Raw genomic sequence first — 17,500 nt, 5'->3', positions numbered from 1 at the left:
GCCCATCAGAGAGGAACATGAGAGAAGACCCATAGAGAAAGGAGGCCTGGAAACACAACCATCAGAGAGTACAGGAACATGAGAGAAGACCCATAGAGAAAGGAGGCCTGGAAACACGCCCATCAGAGACAGGAACATGAGAGAAGACCCATAGAGAAAGGAGGCCTGGAAACACGCCCATCAGAGACAGGAACATGAGAGAAGACCCATAGAGAAAGGAGGCCTGGAAACACGCCCATCAGAGACAGGAACATGAGAGAAGACCCATAGAGAAAGGAGGCCTGGAAACACGCCCATCAGAGACAGGAACATGAGAGAAGACCCATAGAGAAAGGAGGCCTGGAAACACGCCCATCAGAGAGGAACATGAGAGAAGACCCATAGAGAAAGTGCAGAAGCCTTTTTCAGAGCAGAGCAGACATCCGTACCCTTCTGAGTGATAATGTCAGTTCAACGAGACCAGGTCAGAAAGAGGAGGCAGGCAGGTCACGGAACGTGTGATGGATGTAGTTAAAGTTGTTGGTAAATGTGGGCTCAGCTACAGAGGACACAAGACACTGAAGCTGCATATAACTCGAGAAAACATGGCCAACAATCATATTGTTACCAGCGGTAATTACTTCCTGACTTGACAAAGATGATATCATTGACAAGATGTCAGAGAGCAGTGAGTTACTGCGCCGCCTACTGGTTTCCTAGAGGTAATTACTTCCTGGTTACTCTGCTATGCTATGACTCTTCCTCAACAGGCGGTAATTACTTCCTGACTTGACAAAGATGATATCATTGACAAGATGTCAGAGAGCAGTGAGTTACTGCGCCGCCTACTGGTTTCCTAGAGGTAATTACTTCCTGGTTACTCTGCTATGCTATGACTCTTCCTCAACAGGCGGTAATTACTTCCTGACTTGACAAAGATGATATCATTGACAAGATGTCAGAGAGCAGTGAGTTACTGCGCCGCCTACTGGTTTCCTAGTGGTAATTACTTCCTGGTTACTCTGCTATGCTATGACTCTTCCTCAACAGGCGGTAATTACTTCCTGTATTGACAAAGATGATATCATTGACAAGATGTCAGAGAGCAGTGAGTTACTGCGCCGCCTACTGGTTTCCTAGTGGTAATTACTTCCTGGTTACTCTGCTATGCTATGACTCTTCCTCAACAGGCGGTAATTACTTCCTGACTTGACAAAGATGATATCATTGACAAGATGTCAGAGAGCAGTGAGTTACTGCGCCGCCTACTGGTTTCCTAGTGGTAATTACTTCCTGGTTACTCTGCTATGCTATGACTCTTCCTCAACAGGCGGTAATTACTTCCTGAATTGACAAAGATGATATCATTGACAAGATGTCAGAGAGCAGTGAGTTACTGTGCCGCCTACTGGTTTCCTAGTGGTAATTACTTCCTGGTTACTCTGCTATGACTCTTCCTCAACAGGCTGACGGTGGCATAAAATGCAGTATATATATACATGTGATACATGTGATAGAGGAGTAATGTAAGATATGTAAACATTATTAAAGTGGCCTGAATTACTGTTTCAGTTTCACGCCCCTGCTACAAGCAGTTTAGTCACCTCAACTGCTCAATTTCCACATGACTCATTACTCATGACTCATGACTCATTACTCATGACTCATGACTCATTACTCATGACTCATGACTCGTGACTCGTGACTCATGACTCATGACTCATGACTAATTACTCATGACTCATGACTCGTGACTCGTGACTCATGACTCATGACTCATGACTCGTGACTCATTACTCATGACTCATGACTCATGACTCATTACGAGAGGTAGTTGAGGTTTAAGGGTTTAGTGAATGATTTGTCCAAAATAAAAATGCTTTTAATTATTAAGTTATTGTAAATATTTATTTAACTTATTTCTTGCCACCCATTCTGAAACTAACTGCAGCTCTATCTATGTTAAGTGTTGCAGTCATTTCAGTCGCTGTAGTAGCTGACATGTACAGTGTTGAGTCATCCGCATGCATAGACTCACTGGCTTTACTCAAATGTCATTGGCATGTTGTTGGTAAAGATTGAAAAAAAGAAGGTGCCAAACAGCTGCCCTGGGGAATTCCTGATTCTACCTTGATTTTGTTGTACAGGCTTCCATTAAAGAACACTGTGTTCTGTTAGACAGGTAGCTCTGGGGTGGCAGGTAGCCTAGTGGTTAGAGCACATACATAGACACTCTGGTTTTACTCAATAGCATGTAGCATGTCGCTAGTAAAGACTCAATAGCATATAGCACGTCGCTAGTAAAGACTGACCAAGGCCACATACATAGACACTCTGGTTTTACTCAATAGCATGCAGCATGTCGCTAGTAAAGACTCAATAGCATGCAGCATGTCGCTAGTAAAGACTCAATAGCATGCAGCATGTCGCTAGTAAAGACTCAATAGCATGTAGCATGTCGTTAGTAAAGACTCAATAGCATGTAGCATGTCGTTAGTAAAGACTGACCAAGGGCCTTTCTGCCCTGATTGGTCAGTTTGTCTGGGCGGGCGGCTCTAGGAAGTCTTGGTGGTTCTAAACTTCTTCCATTTAAGATGGAGACCACTGTGTTCTTCAACGCTGCAGACACATTTTTTGGTACCCTTCCCCAGATCTGTGCCTTGACAAAATCCTGTCGTCTCGGAGCTCTACGGACAAGTCCCTCGACCTCATGGCTTGGTTTTCGGGTCTGACGTGCACTGTCAACTGTGGGACAGGTGTGTGCCTTTCCATATCATATCTAATCTATTGAATTTACCACAGGTGGACTCCAATCAAGTCGTAGAAACATCTCAAGGATGATCAATGTAAACAGGAAGCACCTGAGCTCAATTTCAAGTCTCATAGTAAAGGGTCTGAATACTTATGTAAATAAGGTATCTGTTATTTTTTTTGCCCAAAATTCTAAAAGCCTGTTTTCGCTTTGTCATTATGGGGTATTGTGATGTCATTATGGGGGTATTGTGATGTCATTATGGGGTATTGTGATGTCATTATGGGGTATTGTGTGCAGATTGATGAGGGAAACCTTTTTTTTAAAATCCATTTTAGAATAAGGTTTGGGAAACCAACCCACTGTACCTTCAGAACCACAGACCAGAACTACAGTACATGACCAGCCTAGAACTGGCCCAAGAGACAGAATCACAGAGAGACCAGAGACAGAACTACACAGATAAGAACCACAGACCAGAGACAGAACCCCACAGATAAGAACCACAGACCAGAGACAGAACCACACAGATAAGAACCACAGACCAGAGACAGAACCACAGAACCAGACCAGAGACAGAACCCCACAGATAAGAACCACAGACCAGAGACAGAACCACACAGATAAGAACCACAGACCAGAGACAGAACCACAGACCAGAGACAGAACCACAGAACCACAGACAGAACCACAGACCAGAGACAGAACCACAGAACCAGACCAGAGACAGAACCACAGAACCAGACCAGAGACAGAGAGTGTAAAAATCAGCAAATTTCCAATTCCGTTTTCTGGGGCTCCACTCCATTGTAGTTTCGGGTCAGTACCGGTCAGAAAGTTTCAGTCTGTTGAAACGGAAGTGGTGCCCCAAACTCTCCGGTAGGAGGGTGTGTCTATACACTATAAGGATAGTCCTGTAGATACTGTATGACCACCTGGTTAAGCCCAGGTAGTGAATCTATCCTCTCCGCTCCGTACAACTCCACGATTCGTCCCCTACACAGCTGCTGTAAGGTCATGGGTTGCTCCCTGCGCCACGCCCTCCGCAGCCGCCTATGGGATGACTCCACGTAGAACCGCAGCAAGGCGAACAATGAATCAAAGGCCTTGTTACTGCCGTTGAGGCGGAAACTCTGACTGGTCAGGAGGACGCGGACACTGACGGGCCCCCGATCGCCGTGGTAACTGAGGGTGAAGAAGACGTCCGGCTGACTGCTGTCCCTGGCAACCACACAACCACACGACAGCACAACGTTACACAGGACGGAACAGCAAGGGGGGGCTGTGCTTGTTTGTTTCCTGATGAGGAACAGCCGTGTGTGTGTGTGTGCGGAGTATACCTGATGAGGAAGCTCCCAGGCGGTGTGTGTAGCAGGGTGTGGTGTATATCTGATGAGGAAGCTCCCAGGCAGTGTGAGTAGCAGGATGCGGTGTATACCTGATGAGGAAGCTCCCAGGCGGTGTGAGTAGCAGGGTGCAGTGTATACCTGATGAGGAAGCTCCCAGGTGGTGTGTGTAGCAGGGTGTGGTGTATACCTGATGAGGAAGCTCCCAGGCGGTGTGTGTGTAGCAGGGTGTGGTGTATACCTGATGAGGAAGCTCCCAGGCAGTGTGTGTGTAGCAGGGTGCGGTGTATACCTGATGAGGAAGCTCCCAGGCGGTGTCAGTAGCAGGGTGCGGTGTATACCTGATGAGGAAGCTCCCAGGCGGTGTGAGTAGCAGGGTGTGGTGTATACCTGATGAGGAAGCTCCCAGGCGGTGTGTGTAGCAGGGTGTGGTGTATACCTGATGAGGAAGCTCCCAGGCGGTGTGTAGCAGGGTGTGGTGTATACCTGATGAGGAAGCTCCCAGGCAGTGTGTGTGTAGCAGGGTGTGGTGTATACCTGATGAGGAAGCTCCCAGGCGGTGTGTCAGTAGCAGGGTGTGGTGTATAGCTGATGAGGAAGCTCCCAGGCGGTGTGTGTGTAGAAGGGTGCGGTGTATACCTGATGAGGAAGCTCCCAGGCAGTGTGTGTAGCAGGGTGTGGTGTATAGCTGATGAGGAAGCTCCCAGGCGGTGTGTGTAGCAGGGTGTGGTGTATACCTGATGAGGAAGCTCCCAGGCGGTGTGTGTAGCAGGGTGTGGTGTATACCTGATGAGGAAGCTCCCAGGCGGTGTGAGTAGCAGTGTGCGGTGGGCCTCCTCCATCTCCATAGGGCCCCAGTAGTAGCCACTGTGAACCAGCTGACGGTGTGTGTGTCGCACTAGAAGATACTCCTGCTGGCTGAAGAAGGGCCGGAGGTGTGTGGGCCAGGAGTCTGGGATCGGATCGGGCAAGTGGAGAAGAGGGCCGAGGCAGGGGAGAGGGACACTGGGTCTAGTCGCTCTAAAGCTGCTCTGTTGAGGCCACCAGGGATGGAGGGCACCGCCAGAACTGGTCTTGTCTGGAGGTCTGGACCGGTTGTCTGTGCTGGTCTGGACTGTATTCTCTAGTTCTAAGAGTTGGATCTGTTGTTCTAGGTTCTGTTGTTCTAAGAGTTCATTCTCTTGACCTAAGAGTTCGAAGTTCTCGAGTTCTAGGAGTTGGTTCTGTTGTTCTTGAACGCGGTTCTGTTGTTCTACGTGTTCTAGGGTTTCCCCCGGAAGCTGCTGGGTTCCGTCCTGGTTCTGCGTGGGTGCCGCGTGGTTCTGCGATGGTTCCACTGTGGTTCCTGCCAGAGTATCTCTGACCATCATACAGAAGAGAGCCCTCCACTGGATCCCCCATCCCCAGTAGTAGCCACTGTGAACCAGCTGACGGTGTGTGTGTGTCGCACTAGAAGATACTCCTGCTGGCTGAAGAAGGGCCGGAGGTGTGTGGTCCAGGAGTCTGGGATCACTATCCCATATCCAAATCCACTATAGGGGCGAGGAGAGAGAGATCCAGAATGATCTGGAGAGATCCTGGGAGAAGAGACAGACAGACAGGGACAGTGTTATTGAGGTGCTGTATAAAAACATAGGCTGGTTACACACAGACACACACACACACACACACACACAGACACACACACACACCACTAACACTGTAAAGTTTAGTCTCCGTCTCAGGATTCAAGGACTCCGTCATGGACGTAGTTGTTATGGGAACCCAGTAATGTAGGATGCTGATTGTGCTGCATGTTTCGGTCTGTCTCTTCGTACTGCTTGTATTATGGTCTGTCATGGACAGCTGTGGTTGTTATGGGAACCCAGTAACGTAGAATGCTGATTGTGCTGCATGTTTCGGTCTGTCTCTTCGTACTGCTTGTATTATGGTCTGTCATGTTGTTGCTGTGGATCTCCCTTCATGTAACCTTGTGGAAGGACGAAGCTGGGCCAAACCCCGGACGACGCTGGGCCAAACCCCGGACGACGCTGGGCCAAACCCCGGACGACGCTGGGCCAAACCCCGGACGACGCTGGGCCAAACCCCGGACGACGCTGGGCCAAACCCCGGACGACGCTGGGCCAATTCCCAGTCTCTATGGGGGTGCCACAGGGTTCAATTCTTGGACCGACTCTCTTCTCTGTATACATCAATGAGGTCGCTCTTGCTGCTGGTGAGTCCCTGATCCACCTCTACGCAGACGACACCATTCTGTATACTTCCGGCCCTTCTTTGGACACTGTGTTAACAACCCTCCAGGCAAGCTTCAATGCCATACAACTCTCCTTCCGTGGCCTCCAATTGCTCTTAAATACAAGTAAAACTAAATGCATGCTCTTCAACCGATCGCTACCTGCACCTACCCGCCTGTCCAACATCACTACTCTGGACGGCTCTGACTTAGAATACGTGGACAACTACAAATACTTAGGTGTCTGGTTAGACTGTAAACTCTCCTTCCAGACCCATATCAAACATCTCCAATCCAAAGTTAAATCTAGAATTGGCTTCCTATTTCGCAACAAAGCATCCTTCACTCATGCTGCCAAACATACCCTTGTAAAACTGACCATCCTACCAATCCTCGACTTTGGCGATGTCATTTACAAAATAGCCTCCAATACCCTACTCAACAAATTGGATGCAGTCTATCACAGTGCAATCCGTTTTATCACCAAAGCCCCATATACTACCCACCATTGCGACCTGTATGCTCTCGTTGGCTGGCCCTCGCTTCATACTCGTCGCCAAACCCACTGGCTCCATGTCATCTACAAGACCCTGCTAGGTAAAGTCCCCCCTTATCTCAGCTCGCTGGTCACCATAGCATCTCCCACCTGTAGCACACGCTCCAGCAGGTATATCTCTCTAGTCACCCCCAAAACCAATTCTTTCTTTGGCCGCCTCTCCTTCCAGTTCTCTGCTGCCAATGACTGGAACGAACTACAAAAATCTCTGAAACTGGAAACACTTATCTCCCTCACTAGCTTTAAGCACCAACTGTCAGAGCAGCTCACAGATTACTGCACCTGTACATAGCCCACCTATAATTTAGCCCAAACAACTACCTCTTTCCCAACTGTATTTAATTTTAATTTATTTATTTATTTTGCTCCTTTGCACCCCATTATTTTTTTATTTCTACTTTGCACATTCTTCCATTGCAAAACTACCATTCCAGTATTTTACTTGCTATATTGTATTTACTTTGCCATCATGGCCTTTTTTGCCTTTACCTCCCTTCTCACCTCATTTGCTCACATTGTATATAGACTTGTTTATACTGCATTATTGACTGTATGTCTGTTTTACTCCATGTGTAACTCTGTGTCATTTTATATGTCGAACTGCTTTGCTTTATCTTGGCCAGGTCGCAATTGTAAATGAGAACTTGTTCTCAACTTGCCTACCTGGTTAAAATAAAGGTAAAAATTGTGCGCCGCCCTGTGACGCCTCGAGCACTGAGATGCAGTGTCTTGTTTATTTACCTTTATTTAACCAGGCAAGTCAGTTAAGAACACATTATTCTCACTGACGGCCTACCGGGGAACAGTTCAGGGGCAGAACGACAGATTTGTACCCTGTCAGCTCGGGGGGGTTTGAACTTGCAATCCTTCCAACGCTCTAACCACTAGGCTACCCTGCCGGGGTATTGTGATATAGCCTGGAACCGAACCAGGGTCTGTAGTGACGCCTCACTCGGGAGCCCCCTTTCTTTAAATCCTCTGCCCAACAGGAGGCGGTTTGCTTCTTGCCAGGCGATCATTCTCAATAACAATGTGTTCTTCATCGACCTGCCAAGCACATCGCTACACCCGCAATAACATTTACTAAATATGTGTGACCAATAAAATGTGATGTTAGAAGCGTGTCTTTATCTTCTTAGTTATAGCTGTTAACTGTTAACAGGACAGTGTCTTTATCTTCTTAGTTATAACTGTTAACAGGACAGTGTCTTTATCTTCTTAGTTATAACTGTTAACAGGACAGTGTCTTTATCTTCTTAGTTATAACTGTTAACAGGACAGTGTCTTTATCTTCTTAGTTATAGCTGTTAACAGGACAGTGTCTTTATCTTCTTAGTTATAACTGTTAACAGGACAGTGTCTTTATCTTCTTAGTTATAACTGTTAACTGTTAACAGGACAGTGTCTTTATCTTCTTAGTTATAACTGTTAACTGTTAACAGGACAGTGTCTTTATCTTCTTAGTTATAGCTGTTAACTGTTAACAGGACAGTGTCTTTATCTTCTTAGTTATAGCTGTTAACTGTTAACAGGACAGTGTCTTTATCTTCTTAGTTATAGCTGTTAACTGTTAACAGGACAGTGTCTTTATCTTCTTAGTTATAGCTGTTAACAGGACAGTGTCTTTATCTTCTTAGTTATAGCTGTTAACAGGACAGTGTCTTGGTCTTCCTGTTTTTTAGCTGTTATAAAACATAATCAGAGGCGCGATAACAGAACTGTGTCTGTTTGGAAGATTCTGGCAGCAGCCGCGAGACGGGTTGAAAAAAAGAAACACTTTCACTTTCAGTCTGACTGTAACAACAGCTCTGCGGTGGGTTCAATTATAACAACAGCTCTGCTATAACGCCTGGACAACAGCTCTGCTATAACGCCTGGACAACAGCTCTGCTATAACGCCTGGACAACAGCTCTGCGGTGGGTTCAATTATAACAACAGCTCTGCGGTGGGTTCAATTATAACAACAGCTCTGCGGTGGGTTCAATTATAACGCCTGGACAGCAGCTCTGCTATAACGCCTGGACAACAGCTCTACGGTGGGTTCAATTATAACAACAGCTCTGCTATAACGCCTGGACAACAGCTCTACGGTGGGTTCAATTATAACAACAGCTCTGCTATAACGCCTGGACAGCAGCTCTGCTATAACGCCTGGACAACAGCTCTGCGGTGGGTTCAATTATAACAACAGCTCTGCTATAACACCTGGACAACAGCTCTGCTATAACGCCTGGACAACAGCTCTGCTATGACGCCTGGACAACAGCTCTACGGTGGGTTCAATTATAACAACAGCTCTGCTATAACGCCTGGACAACAGCTCTGCTATGGGTTCAATTATTACGCCTGGACAACAGCTCTGCATTGCAAACCAGCTCATTGTCTCGAACTTCAAGCCACAGCTCACCAGTTACCAGTTACCATTCAAACGCTGTTTATATTCTTTACACATTAATAAATACAGCACCGCGACAACTTCATTCAAACGTAACAAATAGATTCATGTATTCCTGATAAATGCAACAAAAATATGACCCGTAGTCTTGTTTCAAATGGAGCAAGTTGGGGAGCGTCGGGTGCTTACCGTTTTCTGGAGAGGAATGAGACGTTAACCAAATGAATCCGTGGTGGGAGACTCCGCGTGCAATGCGTCCGCTATAAATCACACCATTACATTACCGTCACCGTCAAAGGTCTTCATGTTCCCGTTCTCAGACACGTGTAACCCACACGCGCTACTTAAGTTTCACAAATCTTGGATGTAGTAGCCTGCCAGTCAACCATGTTTCCTATACTGTCGTCTTGCCTGAAACGGCATCTCGAGTTGAACGAAACAACACAACAAACAAAAAAAGTTCAAAACGAACACACCACCGTAACTCCTCCCCGCCTCAAAGTGTCCCGAGTCCTGTGACCGCGTGCGCTTTCCAAGAACCATCCAAACGTTCTCTTTCGTTATACATCATTAAAACGATACCTTCTAAGACAGTATATGGTAGGTATGTTACAATATGTACACTCCCCATGGTGAAAAGGGGAGGACGAGAATCCTGTAAGGAGGAATAGAGAGCTGCTTTGTGCTGAGATGGGTGGGCGGAACCTGCAATGACTTTGAGTCTCTGGCAGCAGGGGTGTGACTGTGACACGGTGTGACTAAGTGTTTTTTGGCTTCCATACCTACTGTATCTGTTTAGTGTACCTGTTAACTGTACCTACTGTACCTACCTACTGTACCTGTTAACTGTACCTACTGTACCTACTGAACCTGTTAACTGTACCTACTGTACCTACTGAACCTGTTTACTGTACCTACCTACTGAACCTGTTTAGTGTACCTACCTACTGAACCTGTTAACTGTACCTACTGTATCTGTTAACTGTACCTACTGTACCTGTTAACTGTACCTACTGTACCTACTGAACCTGTTTAGTGTACCTACCTACTGAACCTGTTAACTGTACCTACTGTATCTGTTAACTGTACCTACTGAACCTGTTAACTGTACCTACTGTACCTACTGAACCTGTTAACTGTACCTACTGAACCTGTTAACTGTACCTACTGTACCTGTTAACTGTACCTACTGTACCTGTTAACTGTACCTACTGTATCTGTTAACTGTACCTACTGTACCTGTTAACTGTACCTACTGTACCTACTGTACCTACCTACTGAACCTGTTTACTGTACCTACCTACTGAACCTGTTTACTGTACCTACTGTATCTGTTAACTGTACCTACTGTACCTGTTAACTGTACCTACTGTACCTACTGTACCTACCTACTGAACCTGTTTACTGTACCTACCTACTGAACCTGTTTACTGTACCTACTGTATCTGTTAACTGTACCTACTGTACCTGTTAACTGTACCTACTGTACCTACTGTACCTACTGTACCTACTGTACCTACCTACTGAACCTGTTTACTGTACCTACCTACTGAACCTGTTTACTGTACCTACCTACTGAACCTAAAAGATGTCCTTTAGCACATTTCTTATAGAGGGGATCAGTCTTCCATCAGATAGTGAATTCCACTGTGTGCAGAATGATGTCTGCACAGTGTTATATATTCACAGCTCAGTCAGTAAATATCACACAGTAAATATTGGGACTACAAGAGAGTTGGGCCCAGCCACTGGGGAGCCAGGCCGACACACTAGGGAGCCAGGCCGACCTACTGTGGAGCCAGGCCCAGCCACTAGGGAGCAAGACCGACCCACTAGGGAGCCAGTCCAACACACTAGGGAGCCAGATCCAGCTAATCAGGAGTCGTCTTTCCCCACAAAGGGGCTTTATTACAGACAGAGTTACTCCTTCATGAAACGAGCACTGTACCTTTATATAAACGTATATTTTTGTTCAGTGTCATTTGGGCATCACCAGATTTACGTTAAATATACTCCGTCTAGTCTATCAGACCGGGCTGCGAGCCAATAGGTGTGTTCCCATAAGTGAGTGTGTGTGTGTGTTCCCGTGTGTGTGTGTGTTCCCATAAGTGAGTGTGTGTGTGTGTGTGTGTGTGTGTGTTCCCGTGTGTGTGTGTGTGTTCCCATAAGTGAGTGTGTGTGTGTCAAATCAAATTTATTTGTCACATACACATGGTTAGCAGATGTTAATGCGAGTGTAGCGAAATGCTTGTGCTTCTAGTTCCGACAATGCAGTAATAACGAACAAGTAATCTAACTAACAATTTTAAAAAAAACTACTGTCTTATACACAATGTAAGGGGATAAAGAATATGTACATAAGGATATATGAATGAGTGATGGTACAGAGCAGCATAGGCAAGATACAGTAGATGGTATCGAGTACAGTATATACATATGAGATGAGTATGTAAACCAAGTGGCATAGTTAAAGTGGCTAGTGATACATGTATTACATAAGGATGCAGTCGATGATATAGAGTACAGTATATACGTATACATATGAGATGAATAATGTAGGGTAAGTAACATTATATAAGGTAACATTGTTTAAAGTGGCTAGTGATATATTTACATCATTTCCCATCAATTCCCATGATTAAAGTGGCTGGAGTTGAGTCAGTGTGTTGGCAGTAGCCACTCAATGTTAGTGGTGGCTGTTTAACAGTCTGATGGCCTGAGATAGAAGCTGTTTTTCAGTCTCTCGGTCCCAGCTTTGATGCACCTGTACTGACCTCGCCTTCTGGATGACAGCGGGGGTGAACAGGCAGTGGCTCGGGTGGTTGATGTCCTGGAGGGCAGGTAGTTTGCCCCCTTGAGGATCAGCGGGGAGGAGATGTTGTTGCCTACCCTCACCACCTGGTGTGCTGTGTGTGTGTGTGTGTGTGTGTGTATGTGTGTGTGTGTGTGTGTGTGTGTTCCCGTGTGTGTGTTCCCGTGTGTGTGGGTGTGTTCCCATGTGTGTGTGTGTGTTCCCGTGTGTGTGTGTGTGTGTGTGTGTTCCCGTGTGTGTGTTCCATGTGTGTGTGTGTGTGTGTGTGTGTGGTGTGTGTGTGTGTGTGTGTGTGTGTGTGTGTGTGTGTGTGTGTGTGTGTTGTGTGTGTATACCATGCCATGTCTGTTCCCCCAGAGGGCCTTGGCTTCCTGCCAGCTGGTCAGAACTTTCACTTCGCTTTTTGCTCTCCTTTCTCTGAAATCATGTGATTTTTCAGCACTGTGTGTGTGTGTGTGTGTGTGTGTGTGTGTGTGTGTGTGTGTGTGTTGTGTGTGTGTGTGTGTGTGTGTGTGTGTGTGGGATAACATATGTTATAGGGATATGAGAGGGTGACTATGGGTCTGATAAACAGACTCAGCTCATTCAGACAGACAGACAGACAGACAGACAGACAGACAGACAGACAGACAGACAGGACAGACAGACAGACAGACAGACAGACAGACAGACAGACACCTGAACACTGTATATGCTGAATTGGTAAGATGCAGCTGCAAAGCATTCTGGGAGAAGTGTGCATTGCTTTACGTATATTTGGCCACTGCCTGTGACTGTTGCTAGTGGTGAGAGAGCTTTCAGGAAACTAAAACTGGTTTTAAAAAAAAAACGAATTAGAGGTCCACTATGTCCCAGACAGGCTTTGCAGTCTTGTCCTGCTGTTCCATAGAAAGTCAGTTAGCTAGAAAGCGGGACTTCAAAGACTTGATCAGTGTCTTTGCTAGGAAGAAGGCATCGACGCTGGGCTCTTGGTGAGTAAAGGCTGAGCAAGATAACTGTTAAATGGATATGGATATTGGGATCACGACACACACGATGCCCACAGGCTGAGAACAAGATATATCTCAACGTAATAGCTGGATTGCCATACAATTTGTTGTGCACAATCAAGACCCCCAAGTGGAAGAAACCTGTTGTTTGGTGACCTCTTGACCTTTCCTCTAGCGCCACCATCAGGCCTTTCATTTCCATTGGTTTTCCATTTATACAGCTGTTTCTAGTTGGTAAATGTACTTAGTTCAAAAAATCTGCTGCTGATTGTATTCATTCTATAGATTTTATTTTATTTTATTAGGATCTCTTTTAGTCTCCATTTGGACTAATCTTCCAAGAGTCCTTAACGGTAAAATACAATTTATAATACAGCACACTTTCACATATAACACACTATTACAAACATACATAATACACTAGTATAATGGCCCAATAAATACTCCATCTAAAGAAATATGGATTCTTCATCTACTATAGTCCCAACTTCTATATACTACCATTTACATTGTTTTAAAATAATGTTTAAAATAAACTATTAAAAGGTTTCTAGTTCAGTTGAAATGTTATTTTGCCCATTTCTCTTTTCTGTCTGGATAACACATAGATGGAGGACAATCTATTCCTAGTATTTACTGTCTGTCTCTTACCAACTGAATTCCGTTCTGTCTGGACAACACATAGATGGTGGACAATCTATTCCTAGTATTTACTGTCTGTCTCTTACCAACTGAATACCGTTCTGTCTGGACAACACATAGATGGTGGACAATCTATTCCTAGTATTTACTGTCTGTCTCTTACCAACTGAATACCGTTCTGTCTGGACAACACATAGATGGAGGACAATCTATTCCTAGTATTTACTGTCTGTTACCAACTGAATACCGTTCTGTCTGGACAACACATAGATGGTGGACAATCTATTCCTACTATTTACTGTCTGTCTCTTACCAACTGAATTCCGTTCTGTCTGGACAACACATAGATGGAGGACAATCTATTCCTAGTATTTACTGTCTGTCTCTTACCAACTGAATACCGTTCTGTCTGGACAACACATAGATGGAGGACAATCTATTCCTAGTATTTAATGTCTGTCTCTTACCAACTGAATACCGTTCTGTCTGGACAACACATAGATGGAGGACAATCTATTCCTAGTATTTACTGTCTCTTACCAACTGAATACCGTTCTGTCTGGACAACACATAGATGGAGGACAATCTATTCCTAGTATTTACTGTCTGTCTCTTACCAACTGAATTCCGTTCTGTCTGGATAACACATAGATGGTGGACAATCTATTCCTAGTATTTACTGTCTGTCTCTTACCAACTGAATACCGTTCTGTCTGGACAACACATAGATGGTGGACAATCTATTCCTAGTATTTACTGTCTGTCTCTTACCAACTGAATACCGTTCTGTCTGGAACACATAGATGGTGGACAATCTATTCCTAGTATTTACTGAATGTCTCTTACCAACTGAATACCGTTCTGTCTGGACAACACATAGATGGAGGACAATCTATTCCTAGTATTTACTGTCTGTCTCTTACCAACTGAATACCGTTCTGTCTGGACAACACATAGATGGAGGACAATCTATTCCTAGTATTTACTGTCTGTCTCTTACCAACTGAATACCGTTCTGTCTGGACAACACATAGATGGTGGACAATCTATTCCTAGTATTTACTGTCTGTCTCTTACCAACTGAATACCGTTCTGTCTGGACAACACATAGATGGTGGACAATCTATTCCTAGTATTTACTGTCTGTCTCTTACCAACTGAATACCGTTCTGTCTGGACAACACATAGATGGAGGACAATCTATTCCTAGTATTTACTGTCTGTCTCTTACCAACTGAATACCGTTCTGTCTGGACAACACATAGATGGAGGACAATCTATTCCTAGTATTTACTGTCTGTCTCTTACCAACTGAATACCGTTCTGTCTAGACAACACATAGATGGAGGACAATCTATTCCTAGTATTTACTGTCTGTCTCTTACCAACTGAATACCGTTCTGTCTGGACAACACATAGATGGAGGACAATCTATTCCTAGTATTTACTGTCTGTCTCTTACCAACTGAATACCGTTCTGTCTGGATAACACATAGATGGTGGACAATCTATTCCTAGTATTTACTGTCTGTCTCTTACCAACTGAATACCGTTCTGTCTGGACAACACATAGATGGTGGACAATCTATTCCTAGTATTTACTGTCTGTCTCTTACCAACTGAATACCGTTCTGTCTGGATAACACATAGATGGTGGACAATCTATTCCTAGTATTTACTGAATGTCTCTTACCAACTGAATACCGTTCTGTCTGGACAACACATAGATGGAGGACAATCTATTCCTAGTATTTACTGTCTGTCTCTTACCAACTGAATACCGTTCTGTCTGGACACACATAGATGGTGGACAATCTATTCCTAGTATTTACTGTCTGTCTCTTACCAACTGAATACCGTTCTGTCTGGATAACACATAGATGGTGGACAATCTATTTCTAGTATTTACTGTCTGTCTCTTACCAACTGAATACCGTTCTGTCTGGATAACACATAGATGGTGGACAATCTATTCCTAGTATTTTACTGTCTCTTACCAACTGAATACCGTTCTGTCTGGACAACACATAGATGGAGGACAATCTATTCCTAGTATTTACTGTCTGTCTCTTACCAACTGAATACCGTTCTGTCGGACACACTAAGATGGAGGACAATCTATTCCTAGTATTTACTGTCTGTCTTACCAACTGAATACCGTTCTGTCTGGACAACACATAGATGGAGGACAATCTATTCCTAGTATTTACTGTCTGTCTCTTACCAACTGAATACCGTTCTGTCTGGACAACACATAGATGGAGACAATCTATTCCTAGTATTTACTGTCTGTCTCTTACCAACTGAATACCGTTCTGTCTGGATAACACATAGATGGTGGACAATCTATTCCTAGTATTTACTGTCTGTCTCTTACCAACTGAATACCGTTCTGTCTGGACAACACATAGATGGAGGACAATCTATTCCTAGTATTTACTGTCTGTCTCTTACCAACTGAATACCGTTCTGTCTGGACAACACATAGATGGAGGACAATCTATCCTAGTATTTACTGTCTGTCTCTTACCAACTGAATACCGTTCTGTCTGGACAACACATAGATGGAGGACAATCTATTCTAGTATTTACTGTCTGTCTCTTACCAACTGAATACGTTCTGTCTGGATAACACATAGATGGTGGACAATCTATTCCTAGTATTTACTGTCTCTTACCAACTGAATACCGTTCTGTGGAGACAACACATAGATGGAGGACAATCTATTCCTAGTATTTACTGTCTGCCTCTTACCAACTGAATACCGTTCTGTCTGGACAACACATAGATGGAGGACAATCTATTCCTAGTATTTACTGTCTGCCTCTTACCAACTGAATTCCGTTCTGTCTGGATAACACATAGATGGAGGACAATCTATTCCTAGTATTTACTGTCTGTCTCTTACCAACTGAATCCGTTCTGTCTGGATAACACATAGATGGAGGACAATCTATTCCTAGTATTTACTGTCTGTCTCTTACCAACTGAATACCGTTCTGTCTGGACAACACATAGATGGTGGACAATCTATTCCTAGTATTTACTGTCTCTTACCAACTGATTCCGTTCTGTCTGGACAACACATAGATGGAGGACAATCTATTCCTAGTATTTTATGTCTGTCTCTACCAACTGAATACCGTTCTGTCTGGACAACACATAGATGGAGGACAATCTATTCCTAGTATTTACTGTCTGTCTCTACCAACTGAATACCGTTCTGTCTGGACAACACATAGATGGTGGACAATCTATTCCTAGTATTTACTGTCTGTCTCTTACCAACTGATACCGTTCTGTCTGGACAACACATAGATGGAGGACAATCTATTCCTAGTATTACTGAATGTCTGTTCTTACAACTGAATACCGTTCTGTCTGGATAACACATAGATGGAGGACAATCTATTCCTAGTATTTACTGTCTGTCTCTTACCAACTGAATACCGTTCTGTCTGGAAACACATAGATGGAGGACAATCTATTCTAGTATTTACTGTCGTCTCTTACCAACTGAATACCGTTCTGTCTGGACAACACATAGATGGAGGACAATCTATTCCTAGTATTTACTGTGTCTGTCTCTACCAACTGAATACCGTTCTGTCTGAAACACATAGATGGAGGACAATCTATTCCTAGTATTTACTGTCTGTCTCTACCAACTGAATACCGTTCTGTCTGGACAACACATAGATGGAGGACAATCTATTCCTAGTATTTACTGTCTGTCTCTTACAACTGAATACCGTTCTGTCTGGACAACACATAGATGGTGGACAATCTATTCT

The 17,500-nt window shown here is 44.5% G+C and overlaps 1 protein-coding gene across 1 annotated transcript in view; it reads right to left on the bottom strand.

Moving 5' to 3' along the window:
* Window positions 1-9,944, bottom strand: part of LOC116358921 (suppressor of cytokine signaling 1) — an 11,061-nt gene extending 1,117 nt beyond the window's left edge. The window contains exons 1-3 of the mRNA XM_031811331.1: window positions 9,452-9,944; window positions 4,864-5,654; window positions 1-3,952 (exon numbers count right to left, since the gene is read on the bottom strand). The exon at window positions 1-3,952 is cut by the window's left edge and continues 1,117 nt beyond it. Of these exons, the coding sequence (XP_031667191.1) occupies window positions 3,625-3,952; window positions 4,864-5,447 (912 nt within the window). The 5' untranslated portion in view covers window positions 5,448-5,654; window positions 9,452-9,944 and the 3' untranslated portion in view covers window positions 1-3,624. The remainder of the gene's footprint in view (window positions 3,953-4,863; window positions 5,655-9,451) is intronic.
* Window positions 9,945-17,500: the final 7,556 nt, after the last annotated feature.

The sequence above is a fragment of the Oncorhynchus kisutch genome, unplaced genomic scaffold, assembly GCF_002021735.2.
Source record: "Oncorhynchus kisutch isolate 150728-3 unplaced genomic scaffold, Okis_V2 Okis01b-Okis20b_hom, whole genome shotgun sequence".
In the NCBI taxonomy this organism is placed as follows: Eukaryota; Metazoa; Chordata; class Actinopteri; order Salmoniformes; family Salmonidae; genus Oncorhynchus; species Oncorhynchus kisutch.
Note: the sequence above shows the minus strand (reverse complement) of the source record. Positions and strands in the feature narration are given on the sequence as shown.